Source organism: Toxorhynchites rutilus, chromosome 1 (genome assembly GCF_029784135.1).
Source record: "Toxorhynchites rutilus septentrionalis strain SRP chromosome 1, ASM2978413v1, whole genome shotgun sequence".
In the NCBI taxonomy this organism is placed as follows: Eukaryota; Metazoa; Arthropoda; class Insecta; order Diptera; family Culicidae; genus Toxorhynchites; species Toxorhynchites rutilus.
Genome location: NC_073744.1, coordinates 175640997 through 175666384, shown reverse-complemented (window position 1 = coordinate 175666384; position 25388 = coordinate 175640997). Strand labels below are relative to the sequence as shown.

The following is a 25388-nucleotide window of genomic DNA, read 5'->3' as shown; positions in this document are numbered from 1 at the left end:
TAGGAGTTGAAAACAAAACGAGGAAGAAAAGTAACTCAATTATTCGAACTAGTTTCAGCGGGGTTCTGGCAACCCTATCCCATCCAATGCAAATTGAGCGTAGGTAGCATAAAACAGGGCTCGCGCTTAGGGGGCTCACGTATTGTTTAATGTTTGGAGTCATATATGTTAATATTTGATTACGTTGGATAGTCTCCTTTGGCAAGCGATGTTTGGATACTCATCCGGAAGCTTTCTTGACGATTTGCAATTAATATCACAGCTGAAGAAACGCGCGGAGCATTTCATTTTTAATTTTAGGTTATGATTTCTATGCTCATAATTTTCTATGGTGGCTACTAAAAGGCGGCCATCTTAGCAATCCCTTGAGTTTCAGTCTAGCAATGCTTTGGTCAACTCAGAGTTACCAAGAGAAAATCATTTGGTTATGATGGGTGAGGATTAATAGTTAGTCGCAGTTTGCACAGATTGCGATCTGTGCAGTTAGCGATTAATCGTAAATCACATCATGCTCCCTTGTTTTCCATCCTTGCCCATGACAGTGCGAAAAAAGATAGAACTCTCCAAGCTTTGGCTGCAAAAATCGCGTTGCTTTGACAGGGGGTACTACATACATCAGACAGGTGGAACAAAGTATGCTAGATGGGTGGAACGATATATCGAAATAAATGTTCAGCTCTATACATATGAAACGCTTCATCAAGTGAGAGCTGAGTCGTTCACCTATTTCAAGCGTATTGCTGCATAATAATTATTAGTTTTACACATTTTTGTTAATATTCGATTGAATTTGTTAGTTTGTCAATTATTAATTATCTGGAATTTTATACTTACACTAGCTGACCCGGCAAACTTCCCTCCCAAAATTTGTTTTTCGTTATCAATACCTCCAAACATTCACGTTTTCTTACTAAGCGCAAGTTCATGAGTCCAATTCTCTATCGCATCTCTATCGCATTGGGCTCGCAGCAAACAATCTTTGTGATTGTGGCGATGGCTACCACGACATCGAGCATGTTGTCTGGTCGTGTATCCGGTTCCATGCTGCTCGCTCTCAGCTCTCTAGAGCACTGAGAGCACAAGGCAGACAATCGGATATCCCCGTCCGGGATATCTTAGGTAGCCGGGATCCTGATCTTCTGCTTCATCTATACCTGTTCCTCAGAAACGCCGATGTCAACGTTTAATGATGTTTCCTTCGTTGTGTCTCCGTTTCACATCCCTCCTATCCGATCGATAAACTTTTACTTAGTCGCGGCAATACATACACACACTCTTTACAGATGCACGGGCCGAAGGTTGTGCAGTCCACTGATCATTCAACAAGAGCCAAAGGTTGTACTGCTCATGACAACTCTACACGAGCTGATGTTTGCGCCGGCTAGTGACCATTCTATCCAGGATTCCTCGAGTCGAGAAAGACGCACCACGCTAGATATGGGGTACAGAATAGGGGGGCGTTGCTGATTAATGGTCAGCTGCATCCCAATAGGAAATATCCCGTGTCGGGCACACGTACAGAGCATCGAAGACTGCAACATACCAATTATGAGAACACTAACCTCTAGCCAACCGAGAGTAATCGGTTACATATTACTAACATAGTTGTAAGCAAACATTGTCGAAATATTGAACTCCCGGCCCCGTTAGGCTGACGCCATATGAGCCTTAATCTATCTTATATCTATCTATCTATATATATAAAAATGGAGTGATGTCTGTCTGTCTGTCTGATTCTTATAGACTCGGAAACTACTGAACCGATCGACATGAAAATTGGTATGTAGGGGTTTTTGGGGCCGGGGAAGGTTTTCGTGATATATTGAGACCCCTCCCCCCTCTCTAAGGGGGGCTGCCATACAAATGAAACACAATTTTTTGCATTACTCGGAAATTAATCAATCAAATGAAACCAAAGTTGGCATGTGAAAGTTTTAGGGTGCAATAAATGTTTCTATGATGGTTAGACAGTCCTTCCCCCACTCAAAGGGGGGGCTGCCATACAAATGAAACACAAATTTCTGCATTACTCGAGAATTAATCAAGCAAATGAAACCAAATTTGGCATGTGGAGGTTTTAGGATGCAATAAATGTTTCTATGGTGTTAAGATACTCCTTCCCCCTCTCTTAGAGGGGGCTGCCGTACAAATGAAACACAAATTTTTGCATTACCCGAGAATTAATCAATCAAATTAAACCAAATTAGGCATATGGAAACTTTAGGGTGCAATGAATGTTTCTATGGTGGTTGGATACCCCTCCCCCCTCTCTTAGGGGTGGCTGCCATACAATAAAACACAAATTTCTGCATTACTCGAGAATTAATCAAGTAAATGGGTGGGACGAAGTTTGCCGGGTTAGCTAGTAAAATATATATTTTGGTTAAAAACAAAAGATGAGTCCAATCGCAGAACTGTTCATTGATTGATCTTCTAATCGACCCCGTTGAATTTACCTTGTATGGCAGCCCCCCTAAAAGAGGGGGGTAGGAGTATCTAACCACCGCAAAAACACTTATTGCACCCTAAAACCTTCACATGCCTAATTTGGTTTCGTTTGTGTGATTAATTCTCGAGTAATGCAGAAATTTGTGTTTCATTTGTATGGCAAATAGAATCGAGGTTTTCGCATTTTATACGTTTTTAGATGTAGACAATGTATCCTTCGATCGACATTATATATGATTTTGATATGATAGAATATGCCAAGTTATGCGATTTAATGTTTGCTGGGAAGTTCTTCTTCTTCTTCTTCTTAAATAGCACTAACGTTCCTAGAGGAACTTCGTCGTCTCAACGTAGTATTACTTGCGTCATTTTTACTTGTACTTAGTTGAGATTTCTATGCCAAATGACACGCCTTGAGTGGCAAGCTCTAGAATACACGCGAATACACAGTGCAAGTCGGAGAAAATTTATTTGAAGAAAAATTCCCCTAACCAGAACGGGAATCGAACTTGAACCCCCGGCATGTTAGGTGTGACGCTGGACCACGGGAGCACGTGGGAAGTTATACAATTTAATGTTTGCTGGGTGGCCTCACTATTTTCGAAGCGTGTACCCAGGAAACTTTAAATAGTATAACCTTTGGAAATGCTAGGTTGCATAGAAATTCGTATCAAATTACAATCGTATAGAATATCAATCAATATTCTATTCATTTTATATAGCATTGTCGGATCAAATCGCATATCAATGTAAAAAGCATCGTGTATCATTATATACGGCTTTATATGCGTATAAAATATGGCATATGCGTATATCGCATCCACTTTTGCGTATATATGCCAGTTATATGCATCATATATTATCCAAACGTGTCTTGGATGTATGTATGTCACCTCTAATTATGGCTATTCATACGATTTAATGTTTGCTGGGTACATACTCTTAGATTACAGAATTTCCATGGAGTATCATCACCGTTACAGGTCACATTTTAGCGCATGGGAAAGCTCCTATTCAGTAAATGCACTGAATACACGCCACGCAGAAAGTTGGCGTAAACATATCACTGCTCTAAAGACTATTGAGATACACATAGGAAAAATCAAAATCGATGAACCCATGATTTCTGGTCATGTTAAGATTATTGAGGATGCGATTACCAGTGATATCAAAGATTGTGTAACTCATATTAATCTCGTCTCTGTATTCTGTAATACTTATGACAGACATACAACTGTACTAGCGTTGTACTTCGAAAATTGTATGTCTGTCACCATGTACAGCGCTAGAACCATGCAAGCAACTCAGTACAATCGCTGTACCTGTACCGACCTATTTTACCGCTGTACATGGTTACAGTTGTACTGTGCGCAGCGCCATAGACTGTTGGTGGTGGGTAGCATGAACAAACCGAATCAAAGCACTTGGTAAACGTTCTTTTCATTGATTTTCTCATAAGTTAATAACTCATATTGGAGGCTTTTTTGTAGCGTTTGATAGTTTAGACGTTAAATAAAAACCTTTTTCATTGAAATATGTGGTGAAAATTGGGAAAATCTCTTATTGTCAGTTTGACATACGGTACAATGTAAAACCAAAGTATGTCTGTCATGGTACGATGGTACCTGTACAACGCTGTACACGTACAACGCAAGTACAGCTGTATGTCTGTCCCTGGTATAACCCGTTACCCGACTCTATGGCTCACCTTAAGATAAAAGAAGAGTTTACACACCATCATGGTAGTTATTGGAACGCATTCTAATGCGAATACTAAGAAAATTCTAACGCAAGTGAAAATGTAAGAAATTCGACATTGTTTTTTATAGCCCACTAGCTGACCCGGCAAACTTCGTCAAACCCAAAATTTATTTTTCGATATCACATTCACGTTTTCTTACTAAGCGCACGTTCATGGGTCCAACCGAAGAACTGTTCATTGATTGATCTTCTAGTCTCCCCTTTAAAATTACCTTTTACTATGAAATTTCTAGTACTTCTATCAAAACTGGTCATTATAATATCAGATTATTTTCAGACACAATTCTCGTTCAAGATTTTTCAACCACTTATTTGCAAGTGGTTCTGCGTTTCTCCGTTACATGGAATAAATGTTTGATACAGAAAATATGATAGAATAAAGACAGCCCTAAATCGGACAATTCCTTTCTCGAGTTTTGCTCTTATCAACACATTCGGCGATCCCTTTTTTTTTTTAACAAAGATCAGTTTCGTTAGCGCAAGCATCAAATGAACTAATAACGCTTGTCAATATGTAACTGCAGAACATATGCGAATTGAATTTTCCGAATTTTCCCCTTTTCCATCAGAGTTTTCCGAAAAAATTCTATTGTCATGTTTAGTTGGAATAAGTTTGGATGAAATATGTGTATTATTTTTACGAGACCCTCTCTTCATTCCAGAGGAGCGAGGAGTGTCATACCATCATAGAAACATTTCTCGTACCCAAAAACCCTCACATCCCAAATTTGGCTCGATTTGCTTGATAAGTTCTCGAGTTATGCAGAAATTTGTATTTCATTTGTATGATAGCCTCCCCTTAGAGAGGGGGAGGAGTGTCGGTCCACCATAGAAACGTTTATCGATCCCTAAAACCTCTATATGTCAAGTTTGATTCCATTTGCTTGATCAGTTCTTGAGTTAATCAAACCCACCCCCTTTTTTGAGAGGAGGAGGAGTGTCAAAACCATAGAAACAGTTATTGCACCCTAAAACCGACAGCTGCCAAATTTGGCTCGATTTGCTTGATCAATTCTCGAGTAATGCAGAAATTTGTTTTTCTTTTGTATGACAGCCCCCCCTTAGGGAGGGGGGTGGAGAGTCTAACCATCATAGAAACATTCGGCCTTATTCTGCGTGGCGTGTGAGGTGAGATGACAATTGTCACTTATGTCACGCGATTCCACCAGGCGTATGCCGTGAGAAATCTCACTTGAATGAACTCTCACTTTATTCCCGCTCTCAAATATACGTGACGATTGTCACATGAACTGGGATTTCTAGGTGACAATCGTCGACATGTCTTGAGGTGTCGACAGTGCATGAAAACAAATGAAAAAAGGAAGAGGAATAATAAGTGTTTTTTTGGGTCGTATAGAATCGATAGTAATGGTATTATATGTATCAATAAATTCAATTTATCTTCAATTTTCACAGTACGAAAGACAAATTGCAAGTAGTTTGTTTTTTTTTGTGAAAGCGGTAGTGAGTCTGTTATTCCTCAATTGGACGAATAAGCACACCGAAATTATTTTCATTTCATGAAATCTATTTATTTTCTCTAAAATATATCTATCATATGGGTCTTGTGTTTCATCTATCTATCCGCGAGTCATCGTCACCGAACTGCATATCCATTTCAGAAGCCGTGGTATATGCCCGAGCCGGAGCCAGAGCAACAATTTAACACTGAGAGTGCAGAGAGCAGCAGCAACTACGACCAAAACAAACAAAAATGCTAAACTTTACAGGATGCAATCAACTGTTTCACCAAATCTAAATCAAATACCTGCAAATTCGGCAGAATGTCCTGATACACTAACAACAGGCCAGGTTAAATCAGATCTATAGATACGGTACTGACTGCAGCAAAACAAATATCTGACCTCTCTGAGCGAAACAAATAAAATTCTGGGATGCCAGATGTTTTTTCTCAAATATATGCGATAAAAATCTGAAATATTTGTAAATATGTGCTAATGTCTGACATACTGACCAGCTTCGTTTATCATATGGAATCAATAATGTTTTGTCACTATTTTAAATAGCCTGCAGCAGGAATAAAAGGTTGTGATAAAAGTTAAATGTCTGCAAATTCGTGAACACATGTGCGAATGTGGCATCTCTGATCAGATTTGGCAACCAGCAGAATGAACGCCTTGTCACTTGCTGTTCATCCTCTCACATACATCAAATGAACCTCTCACGGCATCCGAAACGACTGTAGGAATAGAGTGAGGAGAGTTGCGTGATGGTGATGTGACAATTGTCATCTCACCTCACACGCCGCGTAGAATCAGGCCGATTTATCGCCTAAAACCTCAATATGCCCAATTTGGTTCCATTTTCTTGATTAATTCTCGAGTAATACAGAAATTTGTGTTTCATTTGTATGACAGCCCCCCAACCCCCCGGCCCTCCCTATGAGCGGAGGGAGGATATAGAAACATTCATTGCACCCTAACACCTCCACATGCTAGATTTGATTTCATTTCCTTGATTAATTCTCGAGTAATGTAGAAATTTTTGATTTCATTTGTATGGCAACTGTCATAGGAACCTTCCCCGGCCCCAAAAATCTCTACATACCATAAGAATCAGACAGACAGACAGAAATTCATCGGTTGTAAATAAATTAATAGTAAAATTGAATAGTTATCAATAAATTCCTTTGTTATTCTGCATAACTTTTCGTAACAAATTAATCAATTCATTCTTCAATGCCTCTGTCTCAATAATCAATTCTTGAATAGTTCTTTCCAGATAAAGATTCTCTTTTAAAATTTTTCATAACTTTTTCCATACCAAATTAATTATGTTTTTATTTACAGAACGATGATAGGAAGCTAACATTCAACATATTTTGTATTCTCCTTCGCACAAATTGAATGGTAGTGGTAGTGCTTCTAGGCATACAAAAATCAATTCCATTCTCTTGACTTTTTTCTCTTCCATATGCATGATTGTATCAATCAACATCTCGACCTTTGATTTTATCACATGGGGTTGCTCTACTCCTTGGTGCAATATTTCCGAATATTTTCCGGTGTGTAATCCAAAATACGGCGCTGCTTCTTCCGGTTGAATTGCTTTTGTTTGAAGTAAATCTTCAGTGCGCCCTTCACAACTATAAAAACGAATCCGCCCACCAAGGCGCGCTGGAAGTTATTCCGAATTGAGTCAAAAAATAGGCGCCCCACTATCGAGGATATTGTGGGGAGCAGCAGTGCGCCACACAGCACGCGTGTTGCCGAAAGTGGATCCGATGCGATAATAACACCCTGTGGAGCAGCGTTCGGCATAGGCGGTTCGTTTGCGTCTCCTGGTCGACCGGAGGAGCCACCTAGAAGTCGATCATCATCAGCATTTCTGCAATGGAAAGCGTATTTATTTGACATCTATGTGCGCGTCAATATACAATACTCACGAAATCGGTAGAAGCAAGCTTAGCATGGGGAATTTTCGCACTTTGAATGATTTGGTTTGTAGGAATTTTAGAACGAATTCCTCCCAGCGTATCATTCGACCTAGAATGAGTCCGATCGAAATTGCTGGGAGTCCAATCAGCAGCACAACAGGTTCCGCCCTTTCCATCAATGCCAACCCTTCGTTATAGCCGACGGTCTGTAGAATGGTGACCGCACCGTACGTAACGGCCGTCCAATAAATGGATCCCACGATAACGCCCGCCGTCAGGAAAGGACTGATTCGCTTGATGAACGTATCGATTCCCTCGAGAACATTCGCCAGTGATCCCATAGAAGGCAGCACAATGATGTACTCGCTTTGACACTGTGGACAGCTGACTCGTCTGAATGTATTTCCCTTTTGCTTCTCATCGACCCACCGTTGGAGGCAAGTCTGGTGCACCCATTTGGTGGCTCCACGGCAGTTGCACGGCTGCACCCACGGCGCCAGTTTATCGTCCTCATCCGTCGCAAAACAAACCCAGCAGTAGCGATCATCACCTTCCATCGAAGGGCCACTTACTACATCAGAGGTGACAATCGAGTCCATTTTGATCTTTTTTTTTGCAAAACAAACCGCGGTTACTTTCCAAAGTACAACTTGTTAGCAAAATGCGGAGTTGACATTCATGGAATTAAAATAAACACCTGCCAAGCGCTACTCAATGTGTTTACAATTACTCACCAAAATGAAGAACCGTGCGAAGGATTTTTCTTTTAACGTGAGGCTAATTGCGACTGCACGACAAATTTATCAATCACTTGCTTTTGGGAATCTCTAAGCGCTCTGCCCCCTTCTCAATATATAAACTAGTCGAAGGTTTCACAATATTTTGGTCAATTTTCGACATTTGATGCCCTCTTCCATTCAATTTGATAGGCGTAGTTCTGACGTTTCATTGTGCAGCGAGTGCCACGAATTGCACAGCTGCAAGGTGTTATTTTACCATGCAGCGATTTTTTTCATGCGATACTTTCGCTCTTGTTTCTACAATTTCGTTCCACCTAACTTGATGATTTCCTCCCAATCCATGGTGGGATGGCCAGTGTTCCAAGCTTTATGGAGATAAATCGAATGCATTTAAAGCTTTTCGGAAACGTGGAACCCCTGAAAATTTTCAGACGTATTTGGACCTTGAAAATCAATTTAAAAACTTGATCCAAGGGAAAAAACGTGCTTATTGGCGAAATTTCGTGGGAGGTTTATCACGAGAAACGTCAATGAAAAAATTATGGAAAGTGGCTCGAAACATGAGAAATCGCTCTTCATCCAATGAAAGCGAGGAATATTCACATCGATGGATTTTTAATTTTGCACGAAAGGTTTGTCCCGATTCCGCTCCAGTGCAAAGAATTATTCGAGATATACCACAAGATAGGTGCGATCTTGATTCCGAGTTTTCGATGGTAGAATTCTCTCTTGCTCTCCTTTCATGTAACAATTCTGCTCCGGGATCGGATAGAATTAAGTTCAACTTGCTGAAAAATCTCCCTGATGTGGCGAAACATCGCTTGTTGAACTTATTCAATCGGTTTCTGGAGCATAATATTGTTCCAGATGATTGGAGACAAGTACGAGTTATAGCTATTCAAAAACCCGGAAAACCCGCGTCCGACTTCAATTCGTACCGCCCAATAGCAATGCTGTCTTGTATACGGAAATTGTTGGAGAAAATTATCTTGTTTCGCCTGATCGATGGGTTGAAACGAATGGCCTACTCTCAGATACACAATATGGGTTCCGCAGGGGCAAGGGGACGAATGATTGTCTTGCGTTGCTTTCTTCAGAAATTCAAATGGCTTACGCCGAAAAAAAACAAATGGCTTCAGTATTCTTGGACATAAAGGGGGCCTTTGATTCTGTTTCAATAGAGGTTTTGTCAGACAAATTACAATCTCGGGGTCTGCCGCCTCTATTGAATAATATGTTATATAACTTGCTTTGTGAGAAACATTTCAACTTTTCTCACGGAGATTCGGCAGTAAGTCGGGTCTCTTACATGGGACTCCCCCAGGGCTCATGTTTAAGCCCCCTTTTGTACAACTTCTACGTAAGCGACATTGACAATTGCCTTACACAAAATTGCAGCCTAAGACAACTTGCAGATGATGGAGTGGTGTCTGTCGTAGGATCAAACGAATCCGACCTGCAAGAATCCTTACAAGATACTTTGAACAATTTTTCAACCTGGGCCATTGGGCTAGGGATCGAATTCTCCACGGAGAAAACAGAGATGGTGGTTTTTTCTAGGAAGCATAAACCAGCAAAACCAAAGCTTCAACTTTTGGGTAAACCGATCACTCATGCTATGTCATTCAAGTATCTTGGGGTCTGGTTCGACTCTAAATGTACTTGGGGGGCCCATATTAGGTATCTGAGTAAAAAATGTCAACAGAGAATAAACTTTCTCCGTACAATTACCGGCACCTGGTGGGGAGCCCATCCCGAAGATCTTATAATGTTGTATCGAACAACTATTCTCTCAGTGATGGAGTATGGCAGTTTCTGTTTTCAATCAGCTGCCAAAACACACCTCATTAAACTCGAGCGAATTCAGTATCTTTGTCTCCGTATTGCGTTGGGATGTATGCCCTCAACGCATACCATGAGTCTCGAGGTTTTGGCAGGCCTACTCCCACTAAAAGATCGCTTCAATTTATTATCTCTTCGGTTCCTCATCCGGTGTAAGGTTATGAACCCATTGGTGATCGGAAATTTTGAGCAGCTGATCGAGCTAAATTTTCATTCTGGATTCATGAGCTCATATCATGAATTCGTCTCCATGCAGGTTGATCCTTCTTCGTATATTCCCAACCGTGTTTGTTTTCCTGACTACATCAATTCCTCTGTGCATTTTGATCTGTCCATGAAGCAGGATATCCATGGAACATCAGATTATCTTCGATCGAGGATCGTTCCAACGATCTTCGATGCAAAGTATGGGGATATCAATTGTGATAATATGTACTTTACTGATGGGTCCTCTATGAATGAGTCCACAGGATTTGGAGTGTTCAACGAATTTTTTAGCACCTCACACAGTCTTCAGAATCCTTGCTCAGTGTATATTGCTGAATTGGCAGCGATACACTGGGCGCTGGACAGCGTCGCCTCACGACCTGTTGAACACTATTACATTGTAACGGATAGTCTTAGCTCTGTCGAAGCTATCCGTTCAGTGAGGCCGGAAAAGCACTCGCCGTACTTCCTTGAGAGAATACGAGAAATTTTGAGTGCTTTATCCAGACGCTGTTATACCTTTGTCTGGGTCCCTTCACATTGCTCGATTCTGGGTAATGAGAGGGCTGACTCATTAGCAAAGGTAGGTGCAATTGAAGGCGATATTTATCAGCGTCAAATCGCCTTCAATGAATTTTATTCTTTAGTCCGTAAAAATACCATAGTTAACTGGCAACGCAAATGGAACGAAGATGAATTGGGCCGGTGGCTCCACTCGATTATCCCTAAGGTTAGCCTCAAACCATGGTTCAAAAGTCTGGACTTGAGTCGGGACTTTATTCGCACCTTCTCCCGACTCATGTCCAATCACTGTTCGTTAGATGCGCTACTCTTTCGTATTAATCTTGCCGACAACAATCTTTGTGTTTGTGGCCAAGGTTACCACGACATCGAGCACGTTGTTTGGTCGTGCGAGCTGTATCTTGTCGCCAGATCGAATTTAGTAGTCACCCTTCGGGCCCGAGGAAGGCAGCCCAATGTGCCGGTGAGAGACGTGTTGGCTCGGTTAGACCTTGATTACATGTCCCAAATATATGTATTCCTTAAAGCTATCGATCTTCGTGTGTGATTGTCCTTATACCCTTAGTTTTTCCTTTTCCTTTGTGAGAGATCGGATCCCTTCTTAAAAATAAGATGAAATGTAAATACATATTAGATATATGATAGGTTTAAGAATTGAGTGTGATGAGTGTGATTGAGAGTGTGAGTGTGATCATTGTCAACATATCCTCATATCCCCTCCTTTTCCTGAAGAAAATATGTCACCCTTCTAAACTCGAGTTGACCGCGAGTAATCGGTTTCCTATATTATTAACATTAGAATTAAGGAAAAATGTATATATACTAGTAACAATACAGTAAGGAGTTCGGCTCCTTTAAACCTATGTAACTGAGCCTGTAAAAATAAACGATTTAAATAAAAAAAAAAAACTTGATGATTATTTTGTTTTATTCGGTTTTATTTAAGAATATCTCATAACCTTAATGTCCTTAATGAATGAATGTTGGTGTTGAGGATAGTGCCAAAAATTATCAAAATTTATTCACGAACATAGAAATTAACTTTTTCCCAGTGTCGTGTGAATTCTCTTCTGTTGAAACCGTTAAAACTCAATACCATATCTGTCATAATGGGTATACCATAAGGCTAGGCACAAATTGAGAAGCGTATAGCGCTCGTAAGCTAACACGAAGCTACCAACACGACTTGTATGTGCTACACACGATGCATGGCGGTGCGCACATTGAGTCGCAGTTTGGTCTAAATAACATGCCAATTAGATACAATGTCTGACTCACACAGAGTAGCATGATTTTTTTATTTACTGAGACAACCACCCGTGCGGCACAACCATTCAGTGTCTGACTCACAGCGTTATATAATTGTTCACCACGCCCGCACCCGCACTATGTCCTCGGCCTAAGGCGATGCGGGTGCAGGCGCGGTCTCGTTTGCAGGAAAGCTCTTTCGATCACGAATGCGGAAATCAAATGCAAACCGCCCGGACCTGACATGGTAAACGCGATGCGAACGCGATTTTAATGCGGCGAATTCGTTTTTTAAACTGAGTTAGGCTAAAGTTACTTTGGTTAGGAGTACGCACGAAAATTTGATTGTACGAATAGAAACAAACAATTTTGTTCGATAGAAGCTGACGAATACGAACGAAGCAAGGGGGAAGCAATGTAACCACACCAATACAACTCAATGTGGTTGTTTAGCTTCACTATTGCATACAATTCGTACGACCTTTTTTCTGCATCCAGTGTCACCGCCGCCTTAAGGCCCATTTATACGTTGCTAGTAGCTGACTTCACAACGAGCAGCTACTGACCCGGTGAACTCGCTTGACAAATGGTTGACTCGCCTTGTCCGTTCACACAATGTGAGCTGCTGACAAGAAACTAGATACTAAGTACGGGTTTACCAGAGATGCCAGACGATTTTTCAAATGTCCATCAAATAGTCAGAAACAGCAATCAGGTCCGAATTTGACAGATGATTGATCCGAAATCAACTTATTTATTGGCTGTTTTCGGCTTAGGTTTTCAGTTGAATTTATCATTACACAATTTTAAATTTTATCGCGAGACACACGCTGGCCGTGTTTACAAATACTTTGTGCTGAATTTCTTTGAACTGAGGGTACTATCCGAAAAAAGCAGAAAGAAAAAAGGATTCGGGCCAGGAATTGGATGCAAAGAAAAGGAGTAACAAATACAATACTGGAGTAACTCCACGATGATGATCCCCGAGAGTACAGAGCAGTGTTGGAAATAACACCTGAAAAAGTGAAAAAACTGTTGGATTTAATTGCTCCACAAATACAACGCCAATATACACTCATGAGTGAAACTAGAAATGATGTGCCTTTCTTCTGGAATATGGAATATATATCAGATTATTGTCGCTATTTTTTAGAACCTCGAAAGCATCCATAGCTTAATTAATTCCGAAAGTATGTGGTGCTACAAATGGCAGTCTAAAAGATTTTTCAAAATTTGATTTACTTCGCGTTGACAGCAGCTTCGTGTACCAATTTGTGAAATGAAAATGATAGTAGATTCGCCGGAGGAATAAATACGTCTCAAAAACTAAAATAATGAATGAAAATATACTTTTTTTCAAATCGAATATGTATTCTGTTTCTTAGAACAATACTTTTTTTTGCAAGTTGTGAGTGAATTTTGAATGAAAATTGTGCCCGATGATGATTTTATATTTAGATTCCCAATAAAACTGTCTCAATAAGAAAACGTGCCCCGCCAGTGTGCCAAACAAAATAACAACGATTCCGTTTAGAAACTATTAGGGTTTTATTTGTTTTTCCAATATTTTTCAAGTCTATAAATATCTTCGCATATTTTCAAATATCTTAAAAATAGAGACATTTGTTTACATTTGGCATCCCTGATTCGAACGCTAAATTCTGTTTTTTGACGTTTTGAGGGATGCGAGTGCGAGTAAATTCAAAAAACTTTGAAGTAGCTCGCACGCCGAATCACACATGACACTAACTGGCATGATGTGTTCACACGGTGTGAGTAGCTGCACTGCAGTAACTGACTAGATCGACTCGTATGCTTACTCGCACCGTCTGAACCCGGCTTTAGTTCCCAACTGACTCTGCAATAAAAAAAAGTGTTCAGTTTCACGAATGCGGCGGTTTGTTGGTGTGCGTTATATAGTCTGATTTGTTTATCTTTGCGATGACAAATGTACAGTGTCGACGTCTGTTGGTGATATTAGTGCTTGATCAGATCAGAAGGGCCAAGTGCAGTGTAAAAATGTAAAAGTTTGAACAAAAATTTCTATTTCATATTGTTGGATTACCTAACACATGTAGTCCTGACACTCACACTACCATTTGTCGATGTATGTTCTGTTTGTTCCACAAATAATTACTCTTACAATATAAAATCATCATCAGACACAGTTCTCGTTCAATATGTTTTTGCAAATTCGGAAAAAAAACTCTTATTTCATCACATAAAATAAAAAAAAAACGATACGTTAAAGTAAATTTTCATTCATAATTTTGATTTTGAAATTTATTCCACCTGAATATCCATCATTATTTTCACCTCCCAATGAAAGCACACGTAGCTTAATGCCGTCTACTCTACTCTTCAAAATCAGAATCCGAATTGGATTACGATTCCAATAATACAAAAGCAAAAGCAGCAGGTTTTCCATTTTCATAGTCTTTATTTTTAGATTTTCCAAAACAATATTCGAAACTTGACAGTTCAGTATAGTTGTATTGGTGAACCCGAGTGCCAACCCGTGAAACATCTCAGTGCGAAACTAACAGCTTTCGGGGCGAACTAGTGCGCCTAGAAGTAAATCCTAAGGTGAGGCCGTGTCATCACTAAGTTGGTGAGGGGAGCGGTATATGAAAACAGTACGGAAGAAATCAGAATGGGAATTACTTGCCTGTAGCGTGAAAAAGACAGACTGATCACGAGCGAGCTACGACACTAGCGTATTGTGTTTTGTTTACAAACAAAACACAGTAGACTTCCAAGATGGCTGAAGAGTGGTTTTAGTAAATTGGCCCACCTATATACTTCTAGGCCCCTTTGCCCAAACTAGCGTTGGCAGAAAACATTTCATCTTTGGCAGAAAAGATCCTGTCTCCTTTTTCGCTCGCTCATATTGACTCTAGCATATATATTATACAAATGATATACATGTATTGGGGAGTAGAACATTTTATGTTACCTTTCAGCTCATTTAATGTAATAAATAGGGATGCCAGAACATGTGCTAGAAATTAACTTAGGGTGTACAGAACAATATTTCATTACAAAAAAAATCCTTCGTTGCCTCGTCGGTATTATCCTTATCTGGAACAGCGCCTGTGATGGGTCGTAATAACTATATCGCAACTATCTAATTCCAGCCATAAACTAACAGACACATAATTGGGGAGAAACGGCTTGTCAAGGATAGTCTAAAGATAGTTGGAATGGCAAACAATTATTGTTGCATATTTGATTTATATTTCAAACAATAGAACCACATAATAATTCATATTTGTTACACGAAAGCGAAGCACAATTTCTGGTTTGCAGTTTGGATTACATGATTTTTTTTTCATTAGCTTGTCGTTCCTTCCCAATTATTCGGGTTTTTGACGATAGAGGGTTCCCCTATCAAACTCCCTCCCGGTTCTTCTACTTGAGCTTTTACTTCGGAACGTATGTGGCAATCAGAGCCGAACGCGCTGACAATGGGACCGCTTTTGATGAGACTTTGCTCCTATAAAAATTAATAAATATATAAATAAGGATTTGCAATCCTGTAGAATAACCAAAAACTTACTTTGCGGCAACATCCGGGACACGGAAGTTCTCACTTGTGAGAACGATTGTGAGCTCCTCTGCGATGCCTTCGACCCCGCTGAAATCCGCCTCCACGTGCTGGTCGGCCAGGTTCAGGGCAACAAAGTATCCTGGATTACCCGATTTTAGCCTGCGCACAAAATGAATAAGCATTGCGTTACTAATGGTGATCATGAGCAATCGATTAACAGTTAAGTGAGACTAATGCTTACCATTCCCTGTTAGTTGTGTTAACAAACATGTCGAATGTTACGATGTTAATGTGAGTTAGTAGTGGTGGGCGAAAATAGCAATAAGTGAGATGAGAGCAGTTAACGTTATTCATATGATTGATGTTTTTTATGATGAGTAATCAAACTTACCGAGTGTATCCAATAGACGTCTCATTCGCATCGGTGTAGATAGCAAATGATCCATGTTGATACGAAGGAGAAGCACGATATTTCTCTAGGAGATCGATAACGGTGTGACTATGATTTCCATAATTAAGAACATCTAGCGGAACAACGGGAACACCCGGAAGCAGAAACATAAACATGTTATACTCCGAAGCGGCCACATTGCTCAGCGAGTCCTTGCCGTATGGCCATTGGACCCAAGGTTTGCCACCCTCCACTGATCTGTAGGTTTCGATCTCCGAATATGTCTTACGTATGTCATCCCGAATCAGTTTAGCCGAATCGGACCCAATCGATTCACGCAAAACGCTCTCCACGTTTCCGAATTCGGGCAGATCCACACCGAACTTGCCGCCGACGGTAAACACCTCTGGGCGGGCAATATCTTCGTTGACAGAGAGGAATCCATCGCCTCCGGTAGCATTCCTAAGGTCCATAGAAAGTTCGTGCAACAGTGCACCCAGCCCCTCTTGATAAGTGGTGTGGGAATGTGTCCAGAAGCCGTAATCCGTGTGCGAGAGAGTTTTGTCTTCGACTTCAGCGTTTACATCGTTCTTTCCCTCCGGGTCAACGATGAAATGCTTTGCGTTTGCCAATCTGAATCCACGAACACCGAGCTTGGCTAGATGTCTCAGGGTGAGCTTCAGTTTCTCCTTAGCCAGCGCATTGCTGAGCTGCAGATCGTACCGATCGGCACCAAATTGGGACAGAACAAACTGCTGGGCTGTAACCTCTTTCCAGGCCGATCCATCGCCAACCACTGCTAGCCAGTTTGTGGGAGTGGATCCCGACTGCTTCCAGATGAAAGCCGAGCGTGAGGGCGAGTCGGGTGTCTCCAGGGCATCCTTGAACAGCTGATCGTCCTTGGTGACGAAGTTGGGCGTGAGGTCCAAAATTACCTTGATATCCTTGGCACTGGAAAAAAAAACCGAAGGGGAATCAATGTTAATTGTTGGGAACATGGACATCCCTAACGATCGTTACCAACTCAAACACAGCTGAGCTTACTGGTGACAGCAAAAGGCCGGTTCAGAGTTCCCGTGAACGTGAACATGAACAGGTGGTAGGATATTACGATCATTTCACGGTGAACGACATTGCGAACAAACAACTCAAGAAATCGGGGTGAATATAATGTTTCTGTTCACGTTCACGTTTATTATAAATGTCCGCCAGTAAACGTGAAGTAAATAAACACCGAGCTTAAATAAAGTAATTCGGATAAAATATACAGTTGTTCACGAATCAACCCGAAGCAATGAAGTTCTTCAACCCGTGCAGAGATCCGATTGAATGAAATTGCATCCATATCAAAATTTTGATTGAAAACTCGAGAGTTGCTAAACATATCCTTTTACAGTTCACAGCGAACTAATTTTCAGAATGCCTTGGGACAATCAAACTTGAACATGAACGGGAAAATATTTTGACGTCCATATTCACCACTGTTGTCACCAAAGTCGAAGTGAGTTCACCAACATCTCGATTCCACGGTGGAAATTCAGAATCGTTGTGGAATATTGAATTAATCCACTTTCGTCAATATGAATTGTGTTTAAATATTGTTTCAACTAGAAAATGTTTCTTTCTATCGTTTCAAGATGTTTTCCTCGCGTTTTATATATGAACTGATGAATTATTAACAAAAAAGTGTTTGTTCACATTCACGTTCACGGGAACTCTAAACCAGCCTTGAGCTGTCAACCGTAGATGCGCACATCAGCATTGAAAAAAAATATTCAATTCTGTCATCGTTTCATGTACAATATGCTTTTAGTCTATTCAATTGTTATGTTTTTAATTTGTTTGTATTCATGTTCGTGTGTGTTTTATTTGTATATTATGTACACGGCCACGGTCACGACACGTTACAACTCCTTAGTGCTCAAAATTACTATTTTTAACTTAAATTCGAGGAACACTTTTTGCAAGTTTTATCAATAAAATGTTGTTCTTCCGTACATATTCCTCTATATCCTCAATTTGCACTTCTATATCATACTAGAAATCATCAGCAGCGATTGATATACTTGAATCGTTCATGTAACTTAATGTTGATCAATTTTCTGGATAAGCATCTATTTGTTCGACATTTTTAATGAGAAAAATTCACGCACTTTCTGAATGAAAACACGGTAAAAGCTATGACTTTAAGTTAGATTTTTTAGATTATTAAATGAAGATCAATTGACAACAATAACACATGCCAAAGTCATATTCAGCCCTATTCTGTGTTTCGATCGATTCGAAATATTTCGAACGACTTGATAAAATTCCATTCTGTATTCCGTTCGAGTTGTTTTTGCATTTCGTTCGATTTGTTTCTCTTCGAACATTAAATGGGCGAAACGTTCGGAATAGGGAATGTGAAATTATAACTCGAACGAAATAGCGGTTTCGAACGAAATGGAAATCCGTCGGAATATAGAATAGGGCTGATTATATCAGGGGTATGACTAAAACGTCAAATCCCTCATATCGCCAATGTACCCAATATTGCTGCGGTTTACTGACATTTTGGTTCTGACAATTACTGTTGTTTACAACACGGTCCGGTTATATAGTTAAATAGTGGCTAACTTTAAACTCCATGTTGAATCTGAACACCTCCATGTGAAACCGAAATATGAAAATCGCTTATGCAGTTAGAAATAAAGCAGCGCAATTTCCGCGATTTCAACGATTTCAATCCTCGCAAATGGTATGTTGATAAACAAACGACGCCATATTGATTTTGACTTTGGGTAGCCTATATTCAATTGATGTCTAACCCCTGTATTATATGGGTTTCGCAAAAAGCTGCAGTATAAACCATCCTTTAAATTAATAAAAAGTATAGTATAAGCCAAGACGGGTTTATGGTACTAGGTGAGGCCGTTTCGTCACTAAGTTGGTTAGGGGAGCGGTATATGAAAACAGCACGGAAGAAAGTAGAAGGTGAATTATTTGCTTGTAGCGTGAAAGAGACAGACTGATCACGAGCGAGCTTCGGCAATAGCGTATTGTGTTTTGTTTACAAACAAAACACAGTAGACTTTCAAGATGGCTGAAGAGTGGTTTTAGCAAGTTGGCCCACCTTAGTATATACCTCTAGGCGACTTGGTATAAGCAATATATTGATATGGTTATAATTTTGTTATTTTTCTACATATCCTATAGTTACACTTAGGTGCTTATTTCATTGAAATCCGTTTTAAAAGTCCTATTCAATTTGAACGAAAGTGTTAAATCAGTGAATCGATCCCTACGCGGTTTAGAAAATCGATCCATCAAGATCGATCTTTTTCTGAAGATCGCCCAATCCTAATATCGTCCCGTTCTACTATAGTGAAAATCGCTGCACAAATCATCTGACTACCCTTCCCTGAGCCTCTATCTAGCTAAATAATCACAAAGTTTGCACTCTCTGAGACTTATGGAACAGGATCAGCTACATTAGTTGAATAGGAATCATTCGCTTTGCGTAATCCGTATGTTCCTGCTGTTTCATGATGCATGGAGAGATTCGATATGTATATGTAGAGGCAAACAACAAAATAAACTTTCTGTACCGAAACCGTACATGACGGTTTTGGTTTGTTGGCTCGTGTGTCATGAAGTGCGAACCGAAGTAGGGTTGTCTCGTTTTCTTTTGTGTCATGATTTGTAGCACGTAAAAACAAAAAAAAGACCGTTCTACCCATGATGTTCTTCCCGCGCCACAATATTTCTAGCTTACAACACTTTTTCTGAATGGCTGTTTCTGTTGCAGTTGTTTTATGTTGCGATTTATTCCGGGAACCGGTTTATCAATACAGAAATCATTGAACTATCCATTAAACTAAGTCGTGTGCACTAGTGATCAGATAATGTGAAAGCCATGACCAAAACAAAAGAGCATGATCCTACAACTCACTAACAAATTCCAGGAAGGTGTATTTACGTGTTTGTTTATTTCATTTGTACATTATGTCCGGCCACCCCGAAACCGCGCACATAAAATTAATATAAAAAGTTCTCTGATCTTATATAATATGAGCCGATCAACCACTACAAAGATGATTTTATCGAACATATTATCGTCACCGCTGTGTCGTGCGAATACAAGGTTTTTATTTGTGGAATTCCCATTTCAAAACCAGTTTGAGAGCAAACATAGCTTCTCTTCTCACAGGCTCAATTCAATTCCTTCGTTGTTTGTTGCCTTCCACATTTCAACTGGTCAATCATTGAAACCAATCAACTTCAATTTGCTACCCCCTCAAGTAATACGGTTTGATATGAAAAAAAGCACTCACGTGAATGTTCCAACAAGCTCCTTAATCTTGTTCTCGACCGAGGCCGTGTTAACGAGATATGTCTCATCCGATGGCAGGGCATAAATTACCCCCTTTGCGCCGTACTTTTTCACACTCTCCGACTGGGCTTTATAATTTTGTTCGTCGATCGTCACAAGTGGACCTTCCTGCCACCAACTCAGCGGAATCGGGGCAGCACATTTTGGAGCGTCCATGATAATGTATATGGCTCCGGCCAGCATAGCTATCCAGAGTCCCCAAAACACGATGAACAGGAACCAGCGCAGCCGTATCCAGAACGGATCGTTCGCGAATTTCATCAGCTCATCCTTGGTCATACCGGAGAAAGTTTGCTGCGGGAATAAAAGGCGATCGTTAGTAATTGATAGCTACTATGCCATTGGGAGGACAGTCGTTCCGTTTAAATAGTTTTCCAACTTTCAAACTCAATTAGCACCCCGGCGCTAATTTGGTGGTTACTCACCTGATTCTCCAGCTCCATATCGATCCGGGCGTCGCCATTCTGCTCGGAGATAAATTTCACCTCGATTTCCTTCTCGGCTAGTTTATCCTTCTCGTTTCCAGCGTCCCCTCCGCCTCCTCCATTGAGCATGCTTTCATCCTCCCCCTCCTTGCAGTTACCGTTTTCACGCACCATTGCGGTACCTGTTGGATATTGATGTTTTTTGTAGCTGTGTGACTGTGGATCAAGAGATGTTGTTGCGAGTTGCGAACACTTCAAGCGCTCACCGTTGAATGCAACGCTTCGAGGACAAAAGTAGAAAGCGTTGGCTGGGGATGTGTGTTATAGAAATACGCACACAACAACAGGTTTTCAACGAAATGAATGACGGAGTTTGAGCACAATTTGAATCTGTGTTCATATGAGTTCGTTATCGCCAAAACCGGGATAAGATTGTGTCTTGTTATTATAATCTTTTAAGTGAACAGACACTAGCTCGTTATCACAGATCATTTTTGGGAAGATTATGGCATAGGCGTAAAGCGAGAACATGGTTTGTGAATGTACCATATTTTGATCATATCCCGAACAATTTTGAAGTAGTTTTTTTTCTGTTCCAAAAACGTTACGTCAATCGCGGATTCACATGCGGGTGATAAAATACCGCTGCTGGTAGGAAGACAAAAGCATTTATTCGAGATCTGTTAATTAACAGCACAAACACAAGCCAGCTACCGACGTCAGTTCCAGTGGCTTTTTGCTTCTCTATTTTGTCTTAAGACGTGTTCAAAATATGGACAAGCATTTCAAGCGGAATAATAATTGTTCTGTCTCATACTAGCTGATCCCGCAAACTTCGTCCCGCCCTGAATAGATTTTTGTTATCAAAACCTTCAAACATTCACGTTTTCTCACTAAGCGAACGTTCATGGGTCCAATCGCAGAACTGTTCATTGATTAATCTTTTAATTGACCCTTTACAATTTCCTTTTACTATGAATTCCCTAGTACTTCTACCAAAACTCGTCATTTTAATATCAAATTATTATCAGACACAATTCTCGTTCAAGATTGTTCAATTATTTGCAAATAACATGTTTTTCCCATACATGGAATACATGTTTGATACAGAAAATATAATAAAATTATGACATCTCAAATCGGATGATTCCTTCTTCGGGTTTTGCGCTTACTCCTTTGCTTGATTAGTTTTCTCGACTTATGCAGAAATGTGTGTTTCATTTGTATGGCGGCACACAAACACAGCCACCCATTATAGTTTAACTTCGTTAGTAGCAGCTAGTTGCTTCAAGGATAGAATACATTCCCAAACTAGCTTTGACTGACATGTATGTTCTCAATGCATTGAGAGTTTCTTTGCTACCTGGGTAGATACAGATATTGGCATTGGCTGCCGAATCAACATCCGTACATGTGAGAATAACATGTATTTCTGCTTGAAAAAAATGGAGGTCACATGACATGTCGATCCCTGATCCAGTAATCCCAGCTCCTGTAGATTGACCAATGTTAGACCCATCAGTATAAAACACGAGTGATCCTAGACGATTTTCAGGAGCCTTTTCTTCCCATATGCTGCGTTTGAATTCGATCACTTTGGAGGAATTCTGAAGTTAGTCTTTGTTTCATGTTTACTATAGTGTTCAGTTGAAAATCTTTCAGTTGCACATATTGGTGTAAGAGTAAAAGGCATGAAAGAGCATTCAGGGCTTTGAAGGGTGCGCTGGGCATTGCTCAAATTATTGTTAAACATGCCAGACGTTGTAGTTTATCGAGCTTTTTCTGAGCTGATATTTGTGTAGATTTAAGCCACCTCACTAACGAAGCATATGTTAGTCTGGGTCTCACTATTGGCAAGTAAATCCAGTGAAATCATTCTCGGTTTTAGTCCCCACTTTCTCTCGAACATACTACCACAAGTCCAGAGCGCAGTCTGGGCTTTAGATATTGTATATTTCAGTCGTTCCAATTTAGCTTTTGGTCAAGCAGGGCACTTAAATTTTTGATTTCTTTTTCTGGTAAATGGAATTATGACTGTTTTTGAAGAATTAACACTAAGTCCTTTCAAGTTGCACCATTCGAATGTGTATCCAGTTGGAGAAGCACATGCCAAAACCACATTTTTTTCATAGCTTTATTTCTAGAATTGTGGGATGCATTGTCCAATGCTCACTCAATATCAGGAAAAGCTGTAAGCATGATTTCTTTAACATCAAAAGACTACTTTATTTGCTTGGTGGGCAAAGTGAAATTTGTTCAATGTCTCCTGTTCAAATATGATGATTTCATATGGAAATCAAAGATCTTTTCCATCATTTCACGATGACAAATTTTAGACTAATGTTCGAGTACAACGTTAGACTAATGTTCGTACGTCGAAGTCCCCTGTGAATCCCAAACGATTGCGGTCCGAGATCCACACACCGTTCATCGTTAGCTGAATCAGTTTTGAAATCGACACTGGAGGCACAACCACCGAAGTTCCCTCTCGATTGTGGAAGCCAAATTACTGGCCAAAACATCACAGGCCCTTCTTGCGCTTGAAAGAACCGTTGAAAAAGTTTTATCGAGCAATCTTGCTTGTACATGTTCGAGCACATAGGCCCATTTGTAACAATAACTTAAGTTTTTAGTCAACAGCTGCAAATTAAATTTCCTAATAACTGGAAAGGGACACGTTCGAAACAAACTGATGTGAAAACATTACAGAACCGAGCACAGAAACAAAGACTAAAGGTGATTTTTTTTCCGTCGAAGCGGAACATGAGGGACGACGAGACGTATTTAATGCTGAATGGCAACGACTGGAAAGGAAACAGCCACTTTACGTCCCCTACCAAGAAGGAAAGTCTCGACGTGAAGTACAGCTCTCACACCAAGTTCCCAAAGGTGCTATTGTTGCTAACCATCAGCGAAAAGAGGATGTCAAAGCCGCTCTTCTTTCGTTCGGACAAAAATTTCGTGGTGAAAACGGAGAAGGGACTAATAAAGACAATAAAGAACTGAAAAACATGTCAACGAGTATGTTATCCCACGTCCCTCGCGAAGCAGGGAGACTGTTTTTTTCCCGGCCAATCTGGAACGGATGTTTCCAGCTTATAATACGAAGAAACCAATGTCAAAAACTGATAAAAAATTAAATAGTTGATTTAAATCCTAATCGTTGACAATTTGCATAATGCACAATCAATATTCAAATAAAATTAAGGCAAAGCTTTTCTTCATGCTGCAATAACACTCAACCGTCCCATGTAATAAAGCAGTTTCAGAAAACCTGTTTTCTTATTTACAATGATTTCCAGCGATAATCGATTGTGCTTTATCGAAGCAAAGTTCGATCAAGAAAAAAAAATCACGAGACGCTTGTCGTCAATTGCAAATCACTCCTACTACCTCATATTAGGCTAAAGGACATTGTGAGAAATCATATGAATGTGTTTCACATTCATTCATAAGCGCACAATCGCGTACTTGATTCAAAGGTTAACCCCACGATGACGCGAAATTTTCGACATGATTTCGTCATCCATCTTGAATTTATAGTAGCAAGGCAACGCGAGACACGTTTTCAGTTTCACTCTCAATCGTCTGCATGCCTCTTGGAAAAATTCTACCCACGCAAATTCCCACAGAAAGAAATTAAAAAAAACCATATGTCCCCGAATGAAACATACCGTTTACGTCCGAAACAGGGACCGCTGTTGCTACTGGATTGGGTTGATCAAGCTCCGATTCGGATAGTTTCTTGTAGGATTCCTTGGCTTCCTGTTCCTGTTTGTCTTTCGCTGTCGCAGCGGACTGCAGTCTGGCAGCTTCGATATCTAGCTTCGCACTATTTCTGTTTTTCTCATCCATGGCTTGTGCGGGGCGGTTTTTACTACACCTATCAAGCACCTACGGATTTCGCCTATACCTATACCGCTATGCGAGAATTGTTTTCATTATTAGATACATAAATATCAGTCCGATTGTGCGTTTGTACACACGGTATGTTGGTGGAATGTGAGCCGCTAGACGCTGGCTCTAACGGTTTTCAATGGTGTTAGTATAGTATTCGTCGTTTGAAACGGGAAATTACCTGTGCTTCGATTCCACAAATTGGAAACTTCTTTCTCAGTAGATCTTATGCACTCGGGCGGCAAGGGTGTGGCAGATTCCAGTTTAAAACTTTCTACTCTCACCAAGGGCTGAAGGACGAATGCAGACATAACGTGACTAATCATTACAGCAAGAGAGGAGTGCGCAGATGACGTTTTCATGAGGATGAACTCATCCCAAGAACTTTACCGGGTGTCATAAATCAAGAATGGCAATTCAAATTCACGCCTATCTGTTCAAATGAATTTGGGGTTCTATATAGTTTTTTTTTTATTTTCTATGGGGTAAGAGGAATTTCATTTAGAGGAATGTTAAACAACATACGAAATATCAGTTTCCTTTTTTTATGCAGCTATCTATAACAAGATATATCTTATTAAAAATAAA

General features: G+C 40.2%; 2 protein-coding genes across 5 annotated transcripts; both read right to left on the bottom strand.

Annotated features, from left to right (window-relative positions):
- Nucleotides 1-6963: 6963 nt before the first annotated feature.
- Nucleotides 6964-8589, bottom strand: LOC129768976 (E3 ubiquitin-protein ligase MARCHF5-like). 3 transcript variants are annotated; one of them, XM_055770952.1, is made up of 3 exons: nt 8341-8589; nt 7616-8240; nt 6964-7557 (listed from the first exon to the last, which is right to left on the bottom strand). In XM_055770952.1, the coding sequence occupies exons 2-3, from the start codon at nt 8203-8205 to the stop codon at nt 7200-7202; spliced, it is 948 nt and encodes a 315-aa protein (XP_055626927.1). In that variant the 5' UTR covers nt 8206-8240; nt 8341-8589; the 3' UTR covers nt 6964-7199. The 3 variants fall into 3 exon arrangements, with proteins under 3 accessions (XP_055626927.1, XP_055626918.1, XP_055626910.1); XM_055770943.1 differs by having other exon boundaries at nt 7616-8255; nt 8341-8588; XM_055770935.1 differs by having other exon boundaries at nt 7616-8211; nt 8341-8583.
- A 6790-nt stretch (nt 8590-15379) lies between these two features.
- On the bottom strand, nt 15380-25119 carry LOC129768958 (uncharacterized). Of its 2 annotated transcripts, none has more exons than XM_055770923.1 (7): nt 24982-25119; nt 24578-24824; nt 20904-21085; nt 20420-20772; nt 16107-17057; nt 15725-15874; nt 15380-15661 (listed from the first exon to the last, which is right to left on the bottom strand). In XM_055770923.1, exons 2-7 carry the CDS (start codon nt 24756-24758, stop codon nt 15589-15591), a joined length of 1890 nt encoding a protein of 629 aa, XP_055626898.1. In that variant the 5' UTR covers nt 24759-24824; nt 24982-25119; the 3' UTR covers nt 15380-15588. The 2 variants fall into 2 exon arrangements, with proteins under 2 accessions (XP_055626898.1, XP_055626891.1); XM_055770916.1 differs by having other exon boundaries at nt 24578-24816.
- Between the last annotated feature and the right edge of the window lie 269 nt (nt 25120-25388).